The 22072-nt window shown below is 39.9% G+C and overlaps 1 protein-coding gene across 1 annotated transcript in view; it reads left to right on the top strand.

Annotated features, from left to right (window-relative positions):
- ACO1 (aconitase 1) overlaps positions 1-22072 on the top strand; it is a 212609-nt gene that overhangs the window by 184907 nt on the left and 5630 nt on the right. The window contains 1 exon segment of the mRNA XM_053702628.1: positions 5427-5618. Coding sequence (XP_053558603.1) covers positions 5427-5618 — 192 coding nt within the window.

Below are 22072 nucleotides of genomic sequence, written 5' to 3'. Positions count from 1 at the left end.
CCTGGAACCAGAAAAACACATAGACTAGAAGTATTTCTGAAATCCTTAGTAGCCTTAACATAGTATTTCAAAACTCTTACCACATCCAAAGAATGTAGAGATCTTTCAAGAGAATTCTTAGGATTAGGACACAAGGAAGGAACAACAATTTACCTTAATGTTGTTAGAATTCACAACTTTAGGCAGAATTTTAAACAAAGTCCGCAAAACAGCTTTATCTTGATGGAAAATCAGATAAGGAGATTCACAAGAGAGAGCCGACAACTCAGAAACTCTTCTAGCAGAAGAGATAGCCAAAAAGAAATAACACTTTCTAAGAAAGTAGCTTAATATCCAAAGAATGCATAGGATCAAAGGGAGGAGCCTGCAAAATCCTTAAAACCAAATTGAGACTTCAAGGAGGAGAAATAGACTTAACAGATTTGATACGAACCAGAGCCTGAACAAAACAGTGAATATAAGGAAGTTTAGCAATCTTTCTGTAAAATAAGACAGAAAGAGCAGAGATTTGGCCCTTCAAAGTATTTGCAGACAAACCCTTATCCAAACCATCCTGAAGAAACTGTAAAATCCTAGGAATTATAAAAGAATGCCAAGAAAATTTATGAGAGGAGCACCATGAAATATAGATTTTCCAAACCCGATAATAAATCTTCCTTGAGATAGACTTACGAGCCTGTAACATAGTGCTAATCACTGAGTCGGAGAAACCTCTATGACTAAGAACTAAGCGTTCAATTTCCATACCTTCAAATGTAGAGATTTGAGATCCTGATGGAAAAATGGCCCTTGAGACAGAAGGTCTGGCCTTAAAGGAAGTTGCCAAGGTTGGCAACTAAACATCCGGACAAGATCCGCATACCAAAACCTGTGAGGCCATGCTGGTGCTATCAGAAACACATGAGATTGTTCCATTATGATCTTGGAGATCACCCTTGGAAGAAGAACTAGAGGCTGAAAAATGTAAGCAGGTTGGTAAAACCAAGGAACCGCTAAAGCATCCACCATCTCCGCCTGAGGATCCTTGGATCTGGATAGGTAGCTGGGAAGTTTCTTGTTCAAACGGGAGGCCATCAGATCTATTTCTGGAAGACCCCACATCTGCACAATCTGATGAAACACATCTGGATGGAGAGACCACTCCCCCGGATGCAAAGTCTGACGACTGAGATAATCCCCTTCCCAATTGTCTACACCTGGGATATGAATCGCAGAAATTAGACAAGAGTTGGACTCCGCCCAAGAAACTATCCAAGATACGTCTTTCATTGCTAAAGAGCTGTGGGTCCCTCCCTGATGATTGACATATGCCACTGTTGTGATATTGTCTGTCTGAAAATGAATGAAAAGTTCTCTCTTTAATAGAGGCTAAGCCTGAGGGGCTCTGAAAATAGCATGGAGTTCTAAAATATTGATTGTTAACCCTGCCTCTTGGTGTTTCCAAACCCCTTGTTCTGTCAGAGACCCCCAGACAGCTCCCCAGCCTGTAAGACTTGCATCTGTTGAGATCACAGTCCAGGAAGGAAGAACAAAGGAGGCCCCTCAAACAATACGGTGATGGTCCAACCACCAAGACAGAGAGAGTTGAATGTTGGGATTTAAGTATATCAACAGTGATATCTGAGTATAATCCCTGCACCATTGATTCAGCATGCAAAGCTGCAGAGGTCTCGTATGAAAACGAGCAAAGGGGATTGTGTCTGATGCTGCAGTCATAAGACCTAAAACTTCCATGCACATAACCACTGAAGGGAATGATCGAGACTGAAGGTTTAGACAAGCTAAAACCAATTTAATTTGCCTCTTGTCTGTTAAAGACAGTCATGGACACTGAATCTATCTGGAAACCTAAAAAGGTGACCCTTGTTTGAGGAATCAAGAAACTCATTTGTAAATTGATTCTCCAACCATGCCTTTGAAGAAACCACACTAGTTGTTTTGTGTGAGATTCTGCTAAATGAAAAGACTGAGCTAGTACCAAGATATCTTCCAAATAAGGAAACACTGCAATACCCTGCTCTCTGATTACAGATAGAAGGGCACCGAGAACCTTCAAGAAGATTCTTGGAGCGGTCGCTAGGCCAAATGGAAGAGCAACAAATTGGTAATGCTTGTCTAGAAAAGAGAATCTCAGGAACCGATAGTGGTCTGGATGAATTGGAATGTGAAGATAAGCATCCTGTAAGTCTATTGTGGACATAAAATGCCCTTGCTGAACAAAAGGCAGAATAGTCCTTATAGTCACCATTTTGAAAGTTGGGCTCTTACAAAACAATTTAAAAACTTCAGATCCAGAACTGGTCTTAAAGAATTCTCTTTCTTTGGGACAATGAATAGATTTGAATAGAAATCCAAACCCTGTTCCTTGGGAGGAACTGGTACAATCATCCCGGAAAGCTCTATGTCTGAAACGCATTTTGGATAGTCTGAGCCTTCACAGGATTTGTTAGAACATGAGAAAGAAAGAATCTTCCCACAGGAGGTCTTATTCTGAAACCTATTTGATACCCTTGAGACACAATATTCTGAATCCACTGATTTTGAACAAAGATCTGTACAAATGTCCTGAAATTTCAATCTGCCCCCCACCAGCTGAACTGGATTGAGGGCGGTACCTTCATGCAGACTTGGGGGCTGGATTTGTTTTTTTTTTAATAAGGCTTGGTTTTATTCCAATTTGAAGATGCTCTCCAATTAGAACCAGAGGCCTTAGGGGGAGGAGAAAACTATTAGGAACCTTAAATTTACCCTTAGACTTTTTATCGTGGAGTAGAAAAACTCCCTTCCCCCCAGTGATAATGGAAATAGAATTCAATTGAGAACCAAATAAATTCTTACCCTGGAAAGATAGAGATGGTAATCTAGATTTAGACACCATGTCAACATTCCAAGATTTAAGCTATAAAGCTCTTCTAGCTAAAATAGTCAAAGACATAGATTTAACATCGATCTTAACGTCAAATATAGCATCACAAATTAAATGATTAGCATGTTGAAGCAAAAGAACAATGCTCGACAAATCATGATCTTCTATCTGACGAGCTAAACTGTCCGACCAAAAAGTTGAAGCAGCAGCCACATCAGCCATTGAAATGGCAGGTCTAAGAATATAGCCAGAATGTAAATAAGCTTTTCTGAGATAAGATTCAATCTTCCTGTCTAAATGATCCTTAAAAGAAGTACTATAATCCATAGGGATAGTAGTACATTTGGCAAGAGTGGAAATAGCCCCATCAACTTTAGGGACTTTTTCCCAAAACTCTAAATTAGCCACAGGTAAAGGATATGACTTCTTAAACCTAGACGAAGGATTAATAGATGAACCAGGTTTCGACCATTCTTTGGTAATCATATCAGAGATAGCATCTGGAATAGGAAAAACCTCAGGAGTAGCCTCAGTAGGTTTAAAAACAGAATTTAAATGTTTACTGGCTTTGTTAAGAATATAGCCAGAATGTAAATAAGCTTTTCTGAGATAAGATTCAATCTTCCTGTCTAAATGATCCTTAAAAGAAGTACTATAATCCATAGGGATAGTAGTAGATTTGGCAAGAGTGGAAATAGCCCCATCAACTTTAGGGACTTTTTCCCAAAACTCTAAATTAGCCACAGGTAAAGGATATGACTTCTTAAACCTAGACGAAGGATTAATAGATGAACCAGGTTTCGACCATTCTTTGGTAATCATATCAGAGATAGCATCTGGAATAGGAAAAACCTCAGGAGTAGCCTCAGTAGGTTTCAAAAAAGAATTTAAATGTTTACTGGCTTTGTTAACTAGACTCTTTAATACCCAAAGTAACCAGAACTTCCTTCAACAAAGAACGAATATATTAAATCTTAAACAGATAGGAAGATTTATCAATTTCAGTGTCTGATTTCAGGAACCAGAGAGATCCTCATCAGCAGAGGATACTTCAGTATGTTGTCGGTCAATACAAAGTTCATCAGAATTATGAGATGTTTTAAAATACCTTTTACGTTTATTTGAAGGCAGAATAGCAGACATAGCCTTTTCTATAGCTACAGCAATATAATTCTTTACATCTGCAGGAATATCAGGTACATTAAACGTTGAACGAAAAAACAGACAATGTATTTGTACTAATAGAAACATTATCAGCATGCAACAGCTTATCATGACAAATGCCACATAATTGAGCTGAAGAAATAACATCAGCTTGTTTACAAACACACTTATCTTTGGTAGAACTGTGTTCAGGCAGCATGGTTCCTACAGTAACATCAGAGGCAGGATCAGTCTGAGACATCAGAAGACACCCATCCACATATAACAGACAGCCAAACCAGTACAAAAAAATATCAGCAGAGGTAATGGTATACGAGTATAACGTCGATCTGAAAAGGGAGGCAGGGGAATGAATCCCTGCGACCGATTACAGAGAGTCTCTGAATAGATTTCACACAGGTGAAACCATGAAATCAACAGGCAATACTCCCTTCACATTCCTCTGACAAATACTGAACTCTGAGAGGAATTGGGCTTCAAAATGCTTAGAAGCGCCTATCATATAAGAAATCAAACACATCTTACTTCACCACCTCCATAGGAGGCAAAGTTTGTAAAAACTAAGGTATGAGTGTGGTGGGGGGTGTATTTATAGGCATTTTGAGGTTTGGTAAACTTTGCCCCCTCCTGGTAGGAATGTATATCCCATACGTCATTAGCTCATGGACTCTTGCCACTTACATGAAAGGAAAAGGTTTAATTCTATTGTCAGAACCACATTGTAAATGATATTTCTCTGTGATCATTTGTTTTTTAATTAAACCTTTCAGTTCTAATACATTTTCTGTTTTCCTCTTTCTAAGTATCATATTCTGTCTACCTAAAATAATTTTGCTTAGAATATGTCAAATCATTTTCACACTTGGCTGGTATGTTAATTTTTTGCAACACCACACACAAGTCTTGCAAAATTCAAGGCGTTTTATGTCCCTGTAATTTGTGCTCCTTGAAGCATTTTGCCATTTATATAATGTTCCTTTTAAGCGTATCTAATCAGTTTATAGATTTTTTTCATATATAGCATGCAATTGTAAAAGGGTTTCAGTTTACTTTAATTATCAGATTTACTTTTTTCTCTTGTTGAAACGCAAAGATATGCTCATCAGCAGCAATGCACTACTTAAAGCTAGCTGGGGATTGATTGCTACACACATATGCCCCTGGTCATTGGCTCACCAATTGTCACTCAGTAGTGCATTGATGCATTAGAGCAGACTTTATTTGTGTTTAACCCATGCAAAGGGGTAAAACACAGTTAGTTATATTCAAGCAATAGCACAATATTAAAATACTCTAAAACAGAGCATTTTGTTTTGCACTTGTATGTCCCTTTTAACCACTAGCAGCCATCATTTTGTAAAAGAGGTGTTAAGCATGGATTCATTATTTTCCTCAGGGAATCAAGGCTGTCCTTGCAGAGAGCTATGAACGTATACACAGAAGCAACCTGGTGGGGATGGGAATAATACCCTTGCAGTATTTACCAGGAGAGACTGCAGAGACATTAGGACTTACTGGTCGGGAGCGTTATACCATCATCATTCCTGAGGACAAAGACATTCGACCAGGCATGAATGTGGAGATTAAGGTAAAATCCTCATTAAGAATACATGTTCACCCATATGGATGTAGTTACTTGTCAGCAGAAGCATGTAATACTTTCATGATTCAGATAGAGCGTACAGTTTTAAATAACCTTCTAATTTACTTACTTGTTGAAGAGTATATATTGATATTCTCAGAAATGTGTGCACGTGTCTTGAGCACTATATGACAACCGTGTTTACAACAACCAAATACATCACTATTGGATCAAAAGGAAGGGTGCCTAAACTTTTTTTCAATTTCAGCATATTAATTAGTAACTGTGCATTCAAATTTGCAGACATATTTTTGAGTTTGTTGACTTAGAAAGTCAACCATATATGTTGTTTGGTCATGGGTATCCATATGTTTGTATACAAGTGTGTGTGTATGTCATGGGAGGCAACACTTTCTGGACTTGACAAATAACATTTATTTTCATTTTATTTTGGAGTTTTGGGTCTTCAGACTGGCCAGAACAATATAAAACCACTTCAATAAATTCAATATAAATGCCTACTACACCCCATGGGGCGCAAAAAAGGAATAACCTGTACATGTTATACATGGTTAACTAGGCATACTAAAATAAACAAATAATTAGATACATTTTTAGTACATTTTTGAGGAGCATGTTCAACAAATGATCTTGGTTACACAAATATCCAGTAACTGTTTTAAAATTAAAAACCAAATACAGGTGACTCTAAATATATGCCTCTCTTTTGTGGCAACAATATAAATAATTATATACATACTAATACTGAACTTGAAGGTTATGAATAGAGTAGAAATTCATGAAGACTTTGTTGGTACAATCTATTTATTGAATACATTTTTTTTTTACCAACAAAATCTCCATACAGTTCAATCTGTTAATAATTTCCAATGGAACAGCAAAAGCAGGCAAAATAAATGTATATTACAGTGTTGTGTATTACTTTCACCAATACAGAGGTAGACTGCATGCACACTAATCAGATTCTTTAACTTGCTCAAAGTACTAGTGATGCCACATGATAGCACACATGTTCTGGGGGAATACAAGAGTGTTTATTTCCATGCATGTTACTCATAGGCAGTAGTTTTCTGCACAAGAAAAGTTAGCATTAAAGAATAAGCAAGCTTCTAATCAGATTTAAACGGACATGAAACCCAAAAATGTTCTTTCAGGATTAGATAGAGAATACAATTTTAAACAACTTTTCAATTTACTTCTATTATTTAATTTGCTTCCTTCAATTGTTATCCTTTGCTGAAATGTTTATCTAGGCAAGCTCAGGAGCAGAAGAGAACCTAGGTTCTAGCTGTTGATTGATGGCTGAATATATATATATATATATATATATATATATATATATATATATATATATATATATATATATCGATTGTGATTGGCTCATCCATGATTTCAGTTAGAAACCATTAGTGCATTGCTGCTTCTTTAACAAATTATACCAAGAGAATGAAACAAATTAGATAATAGAGGTTAATTAGAAAGTTGTGTAAAATTGTATTTTCTATCTGAATCATAAGAGAAAAAATTGGGGTTTCATGTCCCTTTAAGTGTACTCCATGCTGTCTATATATATATATATATATATATATATATTTTATTTTTTTTTTGGATTTTCAAACAAGCTTTATTTTCAACAAATTGTTACAATCAATGTATAAAAACAGGATATAATTGTACAGAGTTATCAGTCCTTTAGGTTTATACCTGTTTCTTGTACACATATAATTGATAACAATGAAAGAGAGAATTTAAGAACAAAAAACAAATAATATTAACAATCGTCATGTTGATATTGAAACTGTCTGTTGTCTACTCGTCTCAGTGCCAGGTGTGGAAATTTGGGAGAGAGAGGGGAAGAGGCGGGGGGACTCAGTGGGGGCGTGTCTACGTTGTGTTATCAGGGAAAAAGTCTTGTCTACGTCCTGTGACGTGCGATCAAATCGTCCTAAATAAATTTCATGCCTGCAAATAAACTTAGCTTTTTTCTTTTAAGGAATCCATATTCTTCTAGGTTCAATAGGTCCTAAACCTTATCAGTCCAGTCTCTAATTGACGGTTTATACTGTGTCTTCCAGTGAAGCGCGATGAGTGACTTAGCGCCCAAAACACCTATCTGTAGTAGTTTGAGTCCCAGTTGGCAGGGAAAGGATGGGAGGTCGTTAAGTATCAGACTAAAAAAAGTCGTCCGCAGTTGTCTATAAAAGGTTTCTACTACGTGCCATAATGGTCTAATTTTCCCACATTCCCACCACATGTGTAAGTAATTCCCTTTATTTGTACAACCTCTCCAACATTTGTTATTATCTTCGGGATAAGCTGAGTGTGATCGGGATATGGTCAGATTCCACTGCATCAGTACTTTAAAATTTAATTTGAGAAGTTGAGGGGATGTCGTAGACCTCTTAGTATTGCGGAAAATCTTTGCCCATTCCTCCCCACTCAATACCATCTCTAGTTCCTCATGCCATTTTCATGGTATCTATACCAGAACATACATTTTCGAAGGGAGTCAGCTCTTTAAGTCTGTTTGGTGAGGGGATGTGTGGATGAAATGTGCCAGTTGTGTTTTAACCAGCTTGAGTATCTGCCTCCCGCCACTGTTAAATTCTCTCTTTCTTTTAGTTTCCCATTTAGGGGGAATTCTCTCAATGGTGTGGAATAACCCCTCTCTGTTAACCTCTGTTGTCCTCCATCCAGCCCTCCTATCAACTCTGCATTCACAGGGACTGGAAAGAGGGGGGAGTGGGCTTCCAAAATATGTTTTTGCTGAACCTTGATGTTGTCCCATGAGTCAGACATGTTTGTGTATTTCTAGCCTTGCGCATTGGGGTGGCCTAAGGGACCTTGGCACCCAGCATAGCGTACCCCCCAAAGGGACTCTAAGTATATGGGAATCTAGTGACACCCATGCTTTCGTGTCTCCTGCCCTGTGCCAATCTAAAATTCTCTGCAGGGTCACCACATTGTGATAGTCCTAATCCTCCATGCGCTGTTACTCTATACATATTGTTCCTTTTTATTCTGGGCTTGTTTTTATTTTTGTAAAAATGCAATATACCAGTTTGGAAGGGGGATAGGGAGGGTTTGGAACAGATACAAGACCCTGGGCAAGATGGTCATTTTTATACATTGTGTGCGGCCCCACCAAGAGATTGGCTTCATCGCCCAGGAGCAAATATCCTGCTGGGTCGACCGTAGGAATTTAATATAGTTCTCGTCAAAAAGTTGTGAATGGGTGAGGAATATATAAACACCCAGGTATTTAATTGATTTAGTTTGGATATTCAGTGGGCAGGTAGTTGATATATTACGGAAGTCAGTTTGAGTCATAGAGACATTGAGAATTTCCGATTTTTGTGTGTTTACCAGGAAATTTGGAAAACGGCCAAAAGTATCTATTTCATTTAACACATTAGGTGTAGTATGTATCGGATCTGTGACAGTGAAAAGCACACCGTCAGCGTATAGTGCAATTTTAAAATCATGTGGACCTATCCTAATTCCCCTTACTTCCTGATTTCGCCTGACGTGTGCCGCAATGACTTCCATTGAAAGGATAAAGAGTATAGGGGACAAACGGCATACCTGACGCGTGCCGTTCTGAATAGTAAAGGGGCTGGACAGCATACCATTTGCTTTGACCTTTGCTGAGAGGGGGGTATATAGACTGAAGATACGTGTAATCATGTTAGGGCCAAATCCCATGGCTATTAAGGTTTCCTTTCAGAAATGTCTAATGTGATCAAACGCCTTCTCTGCGTCAGTGGCTATAAAGGCGGCTGGTATTTTATTGTGTTTGGCCTATGAAATCAGTGTCAATGCTCTAATGGTATTGTCCCTCGCCTCTCTCCCAGGGACAAAGCCAACATGATCAGTATGTATCAGGGACTGTAGTACAACATTTAATTCTTTTTGCAATGATCTTGCCCAGGATCTTGACGTCCGTGTTTAGAAGGGTCATGGGTCTGTAACTGCTGGGGTCTGTTGGAGTTTTATTTGGCTTAGGTATGACCGAAATGTGTGCTGTCAGCATATCTCTAGGCAGTGTGTGATTCTCGTCCAATGTGTGAAAAAAGCTTCAACAAGTGCGGAGCTAATATGTTCCTATAGGACTACTTATATACATTTGTAAAGCCATCCAGCCCTATTACCAGTCGGTAGGTCCTTGATTGCTGCCATCACCTCGAGTAAAGTTATTGGACTTTCCATTACTGCTCGCTGTGTTGGTTGAAGTGTAGGTAAATCAGCATTGCTAATGTATTCCCTCATGCGGGTTAAATGCTCAAGGGAGTCGTTTGACCCTATGTTGTATAATTTGGCGTAATAGTCTCTAAAATGATCTGCAATCTCCCCGCTATCAAGGATGTCCCTGTTGTCTGTGGTCGTTAATTTGTGGATTTGCGATTTTTGTGTTTGGGCCTTTAACGCCCTTGCCAATATTGGCCCTGCTCTATTTCCTTCATAAAAGTACATCTTTTTGATACTCAGTGCACGTATTTGCGCTTCTTTCGTCAAGATTTGGTTAAGTTCATGTCTGATCCCTGTGATTCGGGTAAGCAGTGTATTGTCTTTTGGGGAATTTTTGTGACTCGGTTCTAAATGGCTTAATTGTGTGGTCAAGGCGTCTACTGTCTGGTTGTACGTCCTCTTTCTATGTGCTGTGTGCTTGATACATTCACCCCTAATGATCACCTTGTGAGCCTTCCAGACCGTGCTCGGGAGGATCTCCAGTGTCGCATTGATAAGAATATATTCTTTTAATGATTGTATTATAGCCTCCAATGTGTGTGGATGATGCAGCAGTGAGTCATCCATCCTCCACACAAATGGGACAACAGGGTGATTTGGCCATTGTAGGTGAGTACTTGTCTTTGAGTGATCCGACCAAGGAGTCGGCTGTATGTCAGAGTCTTTAAATAATGAGAGATGATTTCTATCTATCAGAACATAATCAATTCTGGTATATACCGATCAGGGATGCGAGAAGATCGTGTAACTGCGCTGCGTCGGGTGCCGTACTCTTAAAGTGTCTATCAGTCCCAAATGTTCTATGCATTTGAGTGGCGCATTAGGCGGTCTAGTGTGTAATGTGGGTCTACTTGAGGATGCATCTAAAACCGGATCTAGTGTAATGTTCAAGTCCCCTCCCAAAATAAGTATTCCTTTCCTATGCTCTGATACTAACTTTTGCAAATTCTTAAACAATTTCCCCTTATTACTGTTGGGAGCATATACATTGACTAAAGTCACCGGCCTATGGAACAGTAGCCCCGTCAGAATCAATATTCTGCCTTCACTATCCGATACTTTGTTGAGGAGATGAAAGTGGATGTGTTTGTGGAAAAGGGTGCATAGTCAGTTTTTTTTTTTTTTTTACTTTGTCTGAGCTGTAGAAGCCTATTGGGAAATCTTTGGAAGTGAATTTTGGTTCTGCGTCTTTCACAAAGTGAGTCTCCTGGAGGAATATGATAGTCTTTGTGTTTAGCTAAGTTACAAAGGGCTACCGGTTTCTTTGTGGGGGAATTGAGGCCCTTTGTGTTCTGTGACACTATATTAACTAATAGGTTAGCCATTTGTGTATGTAGTTGAGATCACAATATATGTTCTTAACTTGAGCAGTCCCCTAGTTGGCTGGATATCAGGTTTTCCCTATGAGCGTAAGCCAAAAGGGGGAGGGCAAAAGCAAGCAGATGCAATTGAGGAGCAGTCTGAAGTCTTCCCTGTAAGGTTAGAGCGAGCAAGCACGGTATCATAAGCAATAGAATAACAGACTATCAAAAAACAACAGTAAAACAACCAAAAATAACTATTTAAAAAACATACTGTGTGATTAACAAACATCATGGGTGGGGGGGTAAGATTGGTGATTGCCAATGGAAAAGGGAGAGGCAGGTGTTAAGCAACTAATATGCCATACCACTCTTGATGCTATGAGAGGTTATCATAAAAGCATATGGGGGGTGGAGCCACAAAGAACCAAAGTCACTTCTGTATAAAACGAAGCATAAGTCTATGGTTGCAACATACCCTCCTTTATACCAGTCTTATCCGGATTACCTTCCTATGCATTCCCTAGGGAGGGCTCTCATGTCGGGTCTAAGTCCGCTCTAGCCGCAGGCTGTGCTGTGTTTGTTGCATTTTTCCTTCTTTTTGGTACTGTCGCCCATTCTGAATGCTGTGTTGACTTTGGGAGATTCGTCTGTGCTGGTTTGCCAGCTGTGAGGTCTTGTATCGAAGGCAGTGATGGTTGTGGGATGCGTAGCTGATTGGCGAATTGTTCCAAACCCTCTGGGTCTTTATATGTAAAGGTTTTGTCATCCTTTATGACTTAAATAGCAAAGAGGAAACCCCACCTGTAGGGGATCTCCAGATCTTTCAAGTGTAGGGTAAGGTACCTTGCTTCTTTCCTCTTTGCTAATGTTAATGGGCTGAGGTCAGCGAAGATCTGTAACAATCTTCGACGAATTTTATAGGAGATTTCTTCCTTGCTGCGAGTAAATTTTTTTCCTTATCTGCAAATTTGTGGCAGCATAGTATAATGTCTCTAGGAGGGGCTGATGGGGGAGGTCTGGCTCTCAATGCACGGTGTGCCCTATCCAGAGGAATGGTGTCCTTTTCCGTCCCCAGCACAAATTTAAATAGGTTCTGTAAATAAGAGGAAATCTGTGGTGGAAGGATCTTTTCAGGGACTCCCCGAATTCTCAAGTTGTGACGGCGTCCTCTATTGTCAAGATCCTCCACTTGAGACTGTAGCTGTAATATAGTGGTGTTCTGTTGCTGTAATGCTAGGGCCATATCATCTGATGATTTTGCAGCAGCTTCTGCTTGATCTTCCAGTTGGAGTACTCTGTGGCCTAAAGCATTAATGCCCCTCTTGACCTCAGCTAGGCCGTCTTTTTTAAAACTTTGCTTACTTGGGTCATGAAAGTGTTAGTCATCTTTAGTAGGCAGCAAGTTAAGGTCAGCTCTGGTAATAGGTGTGGGGTCATCAGTATGTTCTGTTGCCTCTGAAGTTTCAAACAATGGGGCATCCGTTGCTATAGAGCTAGTGTTCTCAAATGTTTTAAACATTTTTGTTGAGCTTACCCCCACCTGGGGTTGTAGGCCTCTGAGATTTCTCCACTCTCGTCAGTTTTCTTGCTGCCATCCTGAGTTAGCTGGGTGGCTTGCGCTCCGATATATAGTTATGCAGGTACTGTGACTAATGACCTTGCTGGCCCTATATGTCTCACTCTGCAGCAGTTCGCCCCTGAATCTCAGCTTTAGGAGGCCTCTCCGTGTGGTAGTCTACTGATGGATGGTTGTATAGCTATTTCACTGCGATAGTCTGAGGAACTGTTCTCCGGTGTCAGCGGTATATTGTGGGTTTATACCTTGTGGCTGCCTCCTCCACTTCCACCTCTCCTCTGCTTGGTGTGTTTGCGCCGCAGCGCTTTATCTAGAAAAAGGATTCGGCTGTCCCACTTGCTGTGTGTATCTAAGTTCTCAGCAATCGCTGCTATTAATATGTGATTGTGTGTCTCCACTTTACCTCTAGCTGTGTCAGGTGCAGCGTGGCCCTCCTTTTCTAGGCCTCCGTGACGCACTTTCACTGTTCCGGTTCTCCCGCTACTTGTCGCGGCTCTCCTGGCTCCTTAATCGCCTCCCCACGTCCTCAGGGCATGCAGTGCAGCCTTGTTTATAAGTTTTGGGTTGCTTTAGCCCCCTAATATGCGTTGCATCTGAGTGGATGGTACCGGAGCTTTACATATGTGCGGCCATGTTCTTCTCTAGCCGGCTCGGCCCCCCTCCCCCACCATGCTGTATATTTTAATAGTTTTTTGTCCCTTTAGGCTAACATTCCCTATCTAACTCCAATGTGCTGTTAGATATAGAAAATTTGTTTTAATTTCCTTCTTTACTTTCCAACGATGCCATTCCACTTACTAGTGGGATATTCAACTCCTGGTCAGCATTAGGAGGCAAAGAGCATCCCAGCAAAGCTGTTAAGTGTAACTTTCCTTACCCATAATCCCATTTTCTTTGCCTCTGTCAATGGAGGATGTGCAAAGTTGGTGTCTGAAGATATTTAATCCTTTTATGGGTACTTTTCCCTGCAAGCAAGGACTGGGGTCTAGCTGTGTCCACGTCGATCTCTTTAGTAAGAGTAGTGGTGGCTTTTAGCAGTTAAAAGGCGGCGAGGTTGTCTTTGCTTTACTTTAAACACTTTGCTACCCCTTTTCAGAAAGCCAGAGTTGGTTACTCTGTTCTTTCTTTTTCTACAAGTCCCTGTCAGAGTTTGTTTCTCTGACACACCTAAGAAATTGTTCCTGCCCTGCAGCTGAAGCCCACGGTTCCTGTCGGGATGAAGTTTTTTCTGCCAGATCACGGGCTGCTGATAAAGCTGCAAACTGGTAAGTCCCTTGATTCCCTTATTCCTCAATGGCTTGTGGTCTAAGTGAGGGGGGTTTAACGATGGGAACTTTTGTCTTTTTCATTATTCTGTGGGGCTATTGAAGTACCTTAAGGCATTTTATCATATAAAGCTTATAGTTGAAGCTTCTGTATGCCAGTTAGTGTATTTTATTAGCTGCAGTATCTCTGATTAAAGGAGGTCTTTGCACGCTGGTCTGTGAGCCTTTACAGTTTTCAGGATCTCTAATCATCCATTTAAAAAGGTATCTGGTAGTAGAGGTTTTATCACAGCTTATTCTGTGCTTTATTAGAGGGCTTACAAGGAATTTAAAGTGTTTGTGGTTCGCATTAAAGCATCCATGTTTAATGTCACACATCTCTGTATATAATGCTGCCTGTGACGGCTGTGATTTTACACTTTAATCTCTCATTGAAGGCGGCACCATTTTTGAGTCCCAGATACGCTGTAACTTTTCCCGCCTCTGCACTTTCTGCTGCGTGATTATATGCAGCGTCTTTAGTAGAGATAGATCCTTCAGCTGTTGCTCCTACGTCTATCGACAAGAGGAATCGCTTACATAATTTCTGTAAGGCCTTACTGTATTAGTTCCTTAATGATAGGAACGTCTGTTAATATTTTATAGCGACAGCACCTCGGTTTATAGAAGAGGTTTTTTCTCGCTGTTCCATGACTGCATTTAAAGACTGTTGTATTTTCTGCAGTATGTAACGGATCTCTGCATCTCATTATGGGATAGTGGAGTTTGTTTTTTTGGCCACGGCTTGTGCCTAATGACTTACGGGTTAGGTTTTGTAAGCTTTTATTATATTCACAGCTTCCCTTTACAATGTCTAATACCAGACTTAATTTACATTTAACACAATATGCTTGTGGCAGCGCCATTTTCTGTCCCAGTTATGCTGCCTGCGACTCTTCTGCTGTTGGCAGTGTGTTTGAAAAGCATCAGGTAGTTTCAGGCTTTTCTCAACACTCTATTGTGTATCATTTAAATTTGTAATTTGATTGAGGAGCGGGATTTATCGTGCTTTTTGTTCTGTAATGCCGGTATTAAGAATCCAGTACTGTTTAGCACAGTGTTATGTTCCATCTAATGTGATAATCAGATCTAGAGTGTGTAATATTTTAATACAAGGAGTGAGGCCCTAAAATATGGGGTTACAGGAGTTTATTTTGTTTAATTAAACCTAGTCTCTCAGTTTTTCATAGCTTTCTTGGATGTTTGCTGCCATCTAGTGACAGCCTTAAGTAATTACTAATTTTTAGTCATTTCTTCTAGAGGTGGATATTTACCTTTTTTTCCATAAAAGGTAGTTTTCCTATTATAACATTTTATGTAAGACCTAGACTTATCTGTTTTCTGTGGACCAAATGAGGGCCATATTCACATATATGCTGTTCAGTTCAAAGTCTTTTGGCTCTTCATTTGCATTATCAAGGTTTTTCCTTGGCAGCGGTTGTTATTTGCTGACAGTTTATAGTAGTTTCTCCAATGCAGATATTTTTCTTTCTTTTATTAATCCTATGGATAAGAAAGAATTTCCTGTATATGTTATAAGCCTTTGCAGGCTGTACATTCAAAATTGATATTTAAGAATGTTTGTGTGGGAAAGGATGGTTCCTTTTTCAAGGCTCCTATTCTGGGTTATAATATAACTCAGGTTATAATATATATGGGAGATTGTTATAAGCATTATCTGCTTATTTTTCACGTGAATAATTCTAAATGTATGTTTTGGAATTTTATTTTTCATGGTTTATCTTTTCTCTATGCAGTAAACCATAAGATTGAGATTGCTATAAGCATTATCTTTGCTTATAACAACTAGTTAAACTAATTGTAACAGAGGATACAATCCAGTTTAAAGAAAGAACCAGTTACCACAATGGTGTAATACCAAAAAAACTCTGCTATGACAGAGATTATATAAATGTTAAAAAATGTTCCATATCATTCATACATTTAAATTTTATTATTAACAACTAGGAACATGCACACATTCAGTAGCAAGGCTAAAGATTAAAAACACTTAAACTCAGTGGATTGCACAATCGCAATGAGTACTAGTATAAGTAATAAACCATAGTATTTAGCAGTAAACTAAGCCCTTACAATCCGAGGGCTGATTTAATTTTACTTATATTTCTTATAAGGACCAGCGGATGTGATACTAAGTCTTTAAATTAATAGTACATAACTATTATCCACACAAGCAAGCAAATTAAAAAAGGACGAACAGGAGAGACAGAGCTGACGGACCCCTGACGCGCGTTTCACGAACGCTTCCTCAGAGGGGGTCAATCTTTGCATATTTTAATCCTTTTCTGCTGTATGTTTGCAGTATTCTGCTGTGCAGGTATATGCTAACTTTTAGATTTTTGTCCTCTTTCTTTGAAGGGACATACTCTTTGCATAATGGACTATCGTCCTAGGAGAAGGATAGGGGCTAGGATCTTTTATGGTTCCCAAAAAGAAGGGAACTTTCCGTCTCCCATCCTAGACCTAAAGTGTCTCAACAAATTCCTTAGGGTTCCGTCCTTCAAGATGGAGACTATTTGTACCATTCTTCCTTTGGTTCAGGAAGGTCAGTTCATGACAACCTTAGACCTGAAGGATGCTTATTTACACGTTCCCATTCTCGGGGATCATCATCAGTTTCCAAGGTTTGTCTTTCTGGACAAGGATTTCCAGTTTGTTGCCCTTCCATTTATTCTTGCTACGGCTCCCAGAATATTCACAAAGGTTCTGGGGGCTCTTTTGGCAGTGATCAGATCCCAGGGAATTGCTGTGGCACCTTATCTAGTCGACATCTTGGTTCAGGCGTCATATTTTCATCTAGAAAAATCTCATAAGAGATGTTTTCTTTTCTACGTGCCCTCGGGTGGAAGTGAATCTGGAATAGAGTTCTCTAGGTTCAACTTCAGGAGTGTGTTACCTAGGGACAATCATAGATTCACTGTCCATGAATATTTTCCTGACGGACGTCAGAAAATCCAAACTTCTTGCTTCTTGCCTTTCTCGCCAGTTTGTTATTCGCCCATCAGTGGCTCAATGCATGGAGATGGAGGTTGGTCTGATGGTGACTTCCATGGATATCGTTCCTTTTGCTTGATTCCATTTAAGACTTTTGCAGCTTGTATGCTCAGTTAATGACCCGAAGACCATTCAGATTTCTCACAGAGGATAAATATGGATCCTCTAACTAGAGCCCTTCTCGTGTGTTGGATTTCACAGAACCTATTGTCTCGGGGCACTTGCTTCCTGAGACCTTTCTAGGGTATTGTGGATACGGACGATGTTAGGCTGGGGAGCTGTTTGGGATTCTCTAAGACTTCAGGGCCTGTGGTCTTGGGAAGAGTCTTCTCTTCTCATAAGCATTTTGGAATGGAGAGCAATCTTCAATGCCTTGGCAGCTTGTCCTCAATTATCTTTAGTCCAGTTTATGAGATTCTAGTCGGACTACATCTCCTCAGTGGCTTACATCAACCACCAGGGAGGAACTCAGAGTTCCTTGGTCATGAAGGAGGTGACTCGCATTCTGGTGGCTCGTTGGTCTAGGGGTATGTTTCTCGCTTTGGTGCGAGGGGTCCCGGATTCAGATCCCTGATGAGCCCAATCAGTGGGCGGATGCTCACGATTGTCTCCGATCTGCCATCTACATTCCAGGAGTGGACAATTGAGAAGCGTTTTTTCTGAACAGACAGACATTTCATCCCGGGAGTGGGCACTCCTTCCGGATGTGTTCTCAAGATAACCCTCAGATTGGGGATTTCAGCATTGGATCTGATGGCATCTTGTCAGGACACCAAGCTTTCAAAGTACGGTTCTAGGTCAAAACCGCTCTGATAGATGACTTGGCGGTTCCTTGGAATTTTGGATTAGTATTCCTGTTTCCTCCGTTTGCTCTCCTTCCACGAGTCATTGTATCAAGCAGGAGAGAGCGTCTGTGATTCTATTAGCTCCTGCCTGGCGTGCAGCATCTGGTTGAGGATATGGTGAAGATGTCATCTCTTCCACCTTGGAGTTTCCTCTGAGGAAGGACCTTCTTAATCAGGATCCATTCCTCCTTCCAACTCTAGATTCTCTGAAGCAGTCTGCTTGGAGATTGAAAGCCTAGTCCCGTCTAGACGTGGTTTTTCGGCAGCGGTCTTTGATATTATGCTTCAGGCTCGTAAACCTGTGATTCACAGGATTTACCATAAGAATTTTTTTTCTTTTTCGTTTCTTCAGGATGGCCTAGAGAAGAGTTTATCAGTTAGTATTCTGACAGGTCAGATTTTTGCACTGTCTATTCTTTTGCTCAAACGTCTGGTAGATTTTCCAAATGTTCAAGTTTTTTTTTCAGGTCCTGGCCAGTATCAGGCCTGTGTTTAAACCTGTTGCTCCTCCTTGAAGTCTTATTCCAGTTTTTCAAGTTTGGCTGCATGCTCAGTTTGAGCCACTGCATGTTGCTGATAAAAGGTTGTTGTCTTGGAGGTTTCTGTTTATCCTTGCTTTTTCTTCCGTTCCAGAGTTCTGAGTTTTCAGCTCTGCCGTGTTGTTCCCCGTACCTTATTTTTCATGCAGATAAGGTGGTCCTTTGTTCTAATTTGGGGTTTTCTCCCTAAGGGGTGTCGGATCGAAATTTCAATCGGAAAATTGTTGTTCCTCCTTTTTGTCCTGATTCCTTCTTTTCATAACGATATTTTTTTGCATAACTTGGATGTTGTGCATACTTTTTACCTACAAGCTAATACAGATTTCGGCAATCTACTGCCCTGTTAGTTGTTTTCTCTGGAAAACGTAAGGGTTGGAAGGCCACTTCTACTTCTCTTTTCCTCTGGTTAAGAAGTATGATTCATTTTGCTTATGAGACTGCTGGACAGCAGCCTCCCGAGGGAATTACGGCTCATTCCTCTAGGGCTGTCTCCTCATCTTGGATTTTCAAAAATGAAGCTTCTGTGAAACAGATTTGCAAGGAGGCAAAATGACCCTCTTTGCATTCCTTTCCAAATTCTACAAATTGTTACTTTTGCCTCGGCTGAGGCCTCTTTTGGGAGAAAGGTTCTTCAAGTGGTGGTACCTTCTGTTTAGGTCCTCCTGCCTTGTTCTCCCTCCCTGTTCATTCCGGGTACTCTGGCTTGGGTATTGGTTCCCACTAGTAATTGGAATGACGTTGTGTACTCTCTATGTCATAGGAAAGAAAACAAAATTTATGCTTACCTGATAAATTTTCTTTCTTTCCGGACATGGAGAGTCCACGACCCCGCACTCATTTTTTTAATTATAATTCAGCAGTTTTTTTGAGTAATCCTCAGGCACCTTTTTTCACTCTTGTGTTTCTTCTTTTTCCATTTTCCTTCGGCTGAATGACTGGGGATTATGGGTAAGGGAAGTTACACTTAACAGCTTTGCTGGGGTGCTCTTTGACTCACTATCCCACTAGTAATTGGAATGACGTCGTGGACTCTCCATGTCCGGAAAGAAAGAAATTTATCAGGTAAACATAAATTTAGTTTTTTACTTAAATGTCAACCCAAAAAATTTTCTTACTCATTTAGATAAAGTTTATAAGGATTAATAGTGCAAACTGTAGCTCATTTTGGAAAATAGTGTGCAAGTGAATGTAACTTTGCGATCCTACACGTTCCTGTGCTTCGCGCATGTGCAATGTGCCGATTTTATTGAAGGGGGCCTTTTTAAGAAGGAACTAAAAACAACCACTCAGTATCATAGCAGTAGGAACTGCTCTAGGACAGGTAGGTTGTCGTAGTGATGAAGAGAATGCACACTGGTCTGTCGCATATAGGAACCGCTATAAAACTGAGCGGTTGTTTTTAGTTCCTTCTTGAAAAGGCCCCCTTCAATAAAATGCGCAAAGCACAGGAATGCGTAGGATCGCAAAGTTACATTCACTGGAAGAGGACTGCACGATGGGGATTACAAAATCGAGAAAAATCTTAAAAAAGGCAGTTCCAAAATGATAGACAGCACACACGTGGTGGATGGCCACTGCAAACACCTCTCTGATATGTAGACAACTGGTTTCCACAGCACCAATAAATAAGGAAAAAAGTTTAACAAACTTGGCTTTTATTCATGAGTAAGGGTTTACAGCCCGAAACGTCGCTGTATGCTGCTGTGTGCCAGTGCTTTGTATAAGCTGAAATGGATGAATAAAAGCCAAGTTTGTTAAACTTTTTTCCTTATTTATTAGTGCTGTGGAAACCAGTTGTCTTAAAAAAGGCAGAGGGACAACTAGTAAGTCTCTTTACTTGCACACTATTTATTTTCCAAATTGGACTACAGTTTGCACTATTAATCCTTAGAAACTTTATTTAAATGAGTAACAACATTTTTGGGTTAACTTGCCCTTTAAAGAGATTTGTGAAACGCTAGGATTTACCAGTGGAATAAATAAAGGGGACTTTCAGTCAGTCATGAAGTATAAAATACGTCCGCAGCAGAACACTATTTTCTTTCATGTAATTAACAAGAGTCCATGAGCTAGTGACGTATGGGATATACATTCCTACCAGGAGGGGCAAAGTTTCCCAAACCTTAAAATGCCTATAAATACACCCCTCACCACACCCACAAATCAGTTTTACAAACTTTGCCTCCAAGGGAGGTGGTGAAGTAAGTTTGTGCTAGATTCTACGTTGATATGCGCTCCGCAGCAAGTTGGAGCCCGGTTTTCCTCTCAGCGTGCAGTGAATGTCAGAGGGATGTGAGGAGAGTATTGCCTATTGAATGCAGTGATCTCCTTCTACGGGGTCTATTTCATAAGGTTCTCTGTTATCGGTCGTAGAGATTCATCTCTTACCTCCCTTTTCAGATCGACGATATACTCTTATATTTACCATTTCCTCTACTGATTCTCGTTTCAGTACTGGTTTGGCTTTCTACAAACATGTAGATGAGTGTCCTGGGGTAAGTAAGTCTTATTTTCTGTGACACTCTAAGCTATGGTTGGGCACTTTATTTATAAAGTTCTAAATATATGTATTCAAACATTTATTTGCCTTGACTCAGAATGTTCAACTTTCCTTATTTCCAGACAGTCAGTTTCATATTTGGGATTATGCTTTAATTATCATATTTTTCTTACCTCAAAAATTTGACTTTTTTCCCTGTGGGCTGTTAGGCTCGCGGGGGCTGAAAATGCTTCATTTTATTGCGTCATTCTTGGCGCGGACTTTTTTGGCGCAAAAATTCATTTCCGTTTCCGGCGTCATACGTGTCGCCGGAAGTTGCGTCATTTTTTTGACGTTATTTTGCGCCAAAAATGTCGGCGTTCCGGATGTGGCGTCATTTTTGGCGCCAAAAGCATTTAGGCGCCAAATAATGTGGGCGTCTTATTTGGCGCCAAAAAAAAAAAAAAAAAAAAAAAAAAAAAATATGGGCGTCGCTTTTGTCTCCACATTATTTCAGTCTCATTTTTTATTTGCTTCTGGTTGCTAGAAGCTTGATGTTTGGCATTTTTTTCCCATTCCTGAAACTGTCTTATAAGGAATTTGATCTATTTTGCTTTATATGTTGTTTTTTCTCTTACATATTGCAAGATGTCTCACGTTGCATCTGAGCCAGAAGATACTACAGGAAAACCTCTGCCTGCTGGATCTACCAAAGCTAAGTGTATCTGCTGTAAACTTTTGGTAGCTATTCCTCCAGCTGTTGTTTGTATTAAATGTCATGACAAACTTGTTAATGCAGATAATATTTCCTTTAGTGATGTACCATTGCCTGTTGCAGTTCCCTCAACATCTAAGGTGCAGAATGTTCCTGATAACATAAGAGATTTTGTTTCTGAATCCATAAAGAAGGCTTTGTCTGTTATTTCTCCTTCTAGTAAACGTAAAAAGTCTTTTAAATCTTCTCTCTCTACAGATGAATTTTTAAATGAACACCATCATTCTGATTCTTTGGACTCTTCTGGTTCAGAGGATTCTGTCTCAGAGATTGATGCTGATAAATCTTCATATTTATTTAAGATGGAATTTATTCGCTCTTTACTTAAAGAAGTACTAATTGCTTTAGAAATAG

The sequence above is a fragment of the Bombina bombina genome, chromosome 2 (assembly GCF_027579735.1).
Source record: "Bombina bombina isolate aBomBom1 chromosome 2, aBomBom1.pri, whole genome shotgun sequence".
NCBI classification, from domain to species: Eukaryota; Metazoa; Chordata; class Amphibia; order Anura; family Bombinatoridae; genus Bombina; species Bombina bombina.
The sequence above is the reverse complement of the archived record's forward strand: the minus strand, read 5'-3'. Positions and strand labels throughout refer to the sequence as shown.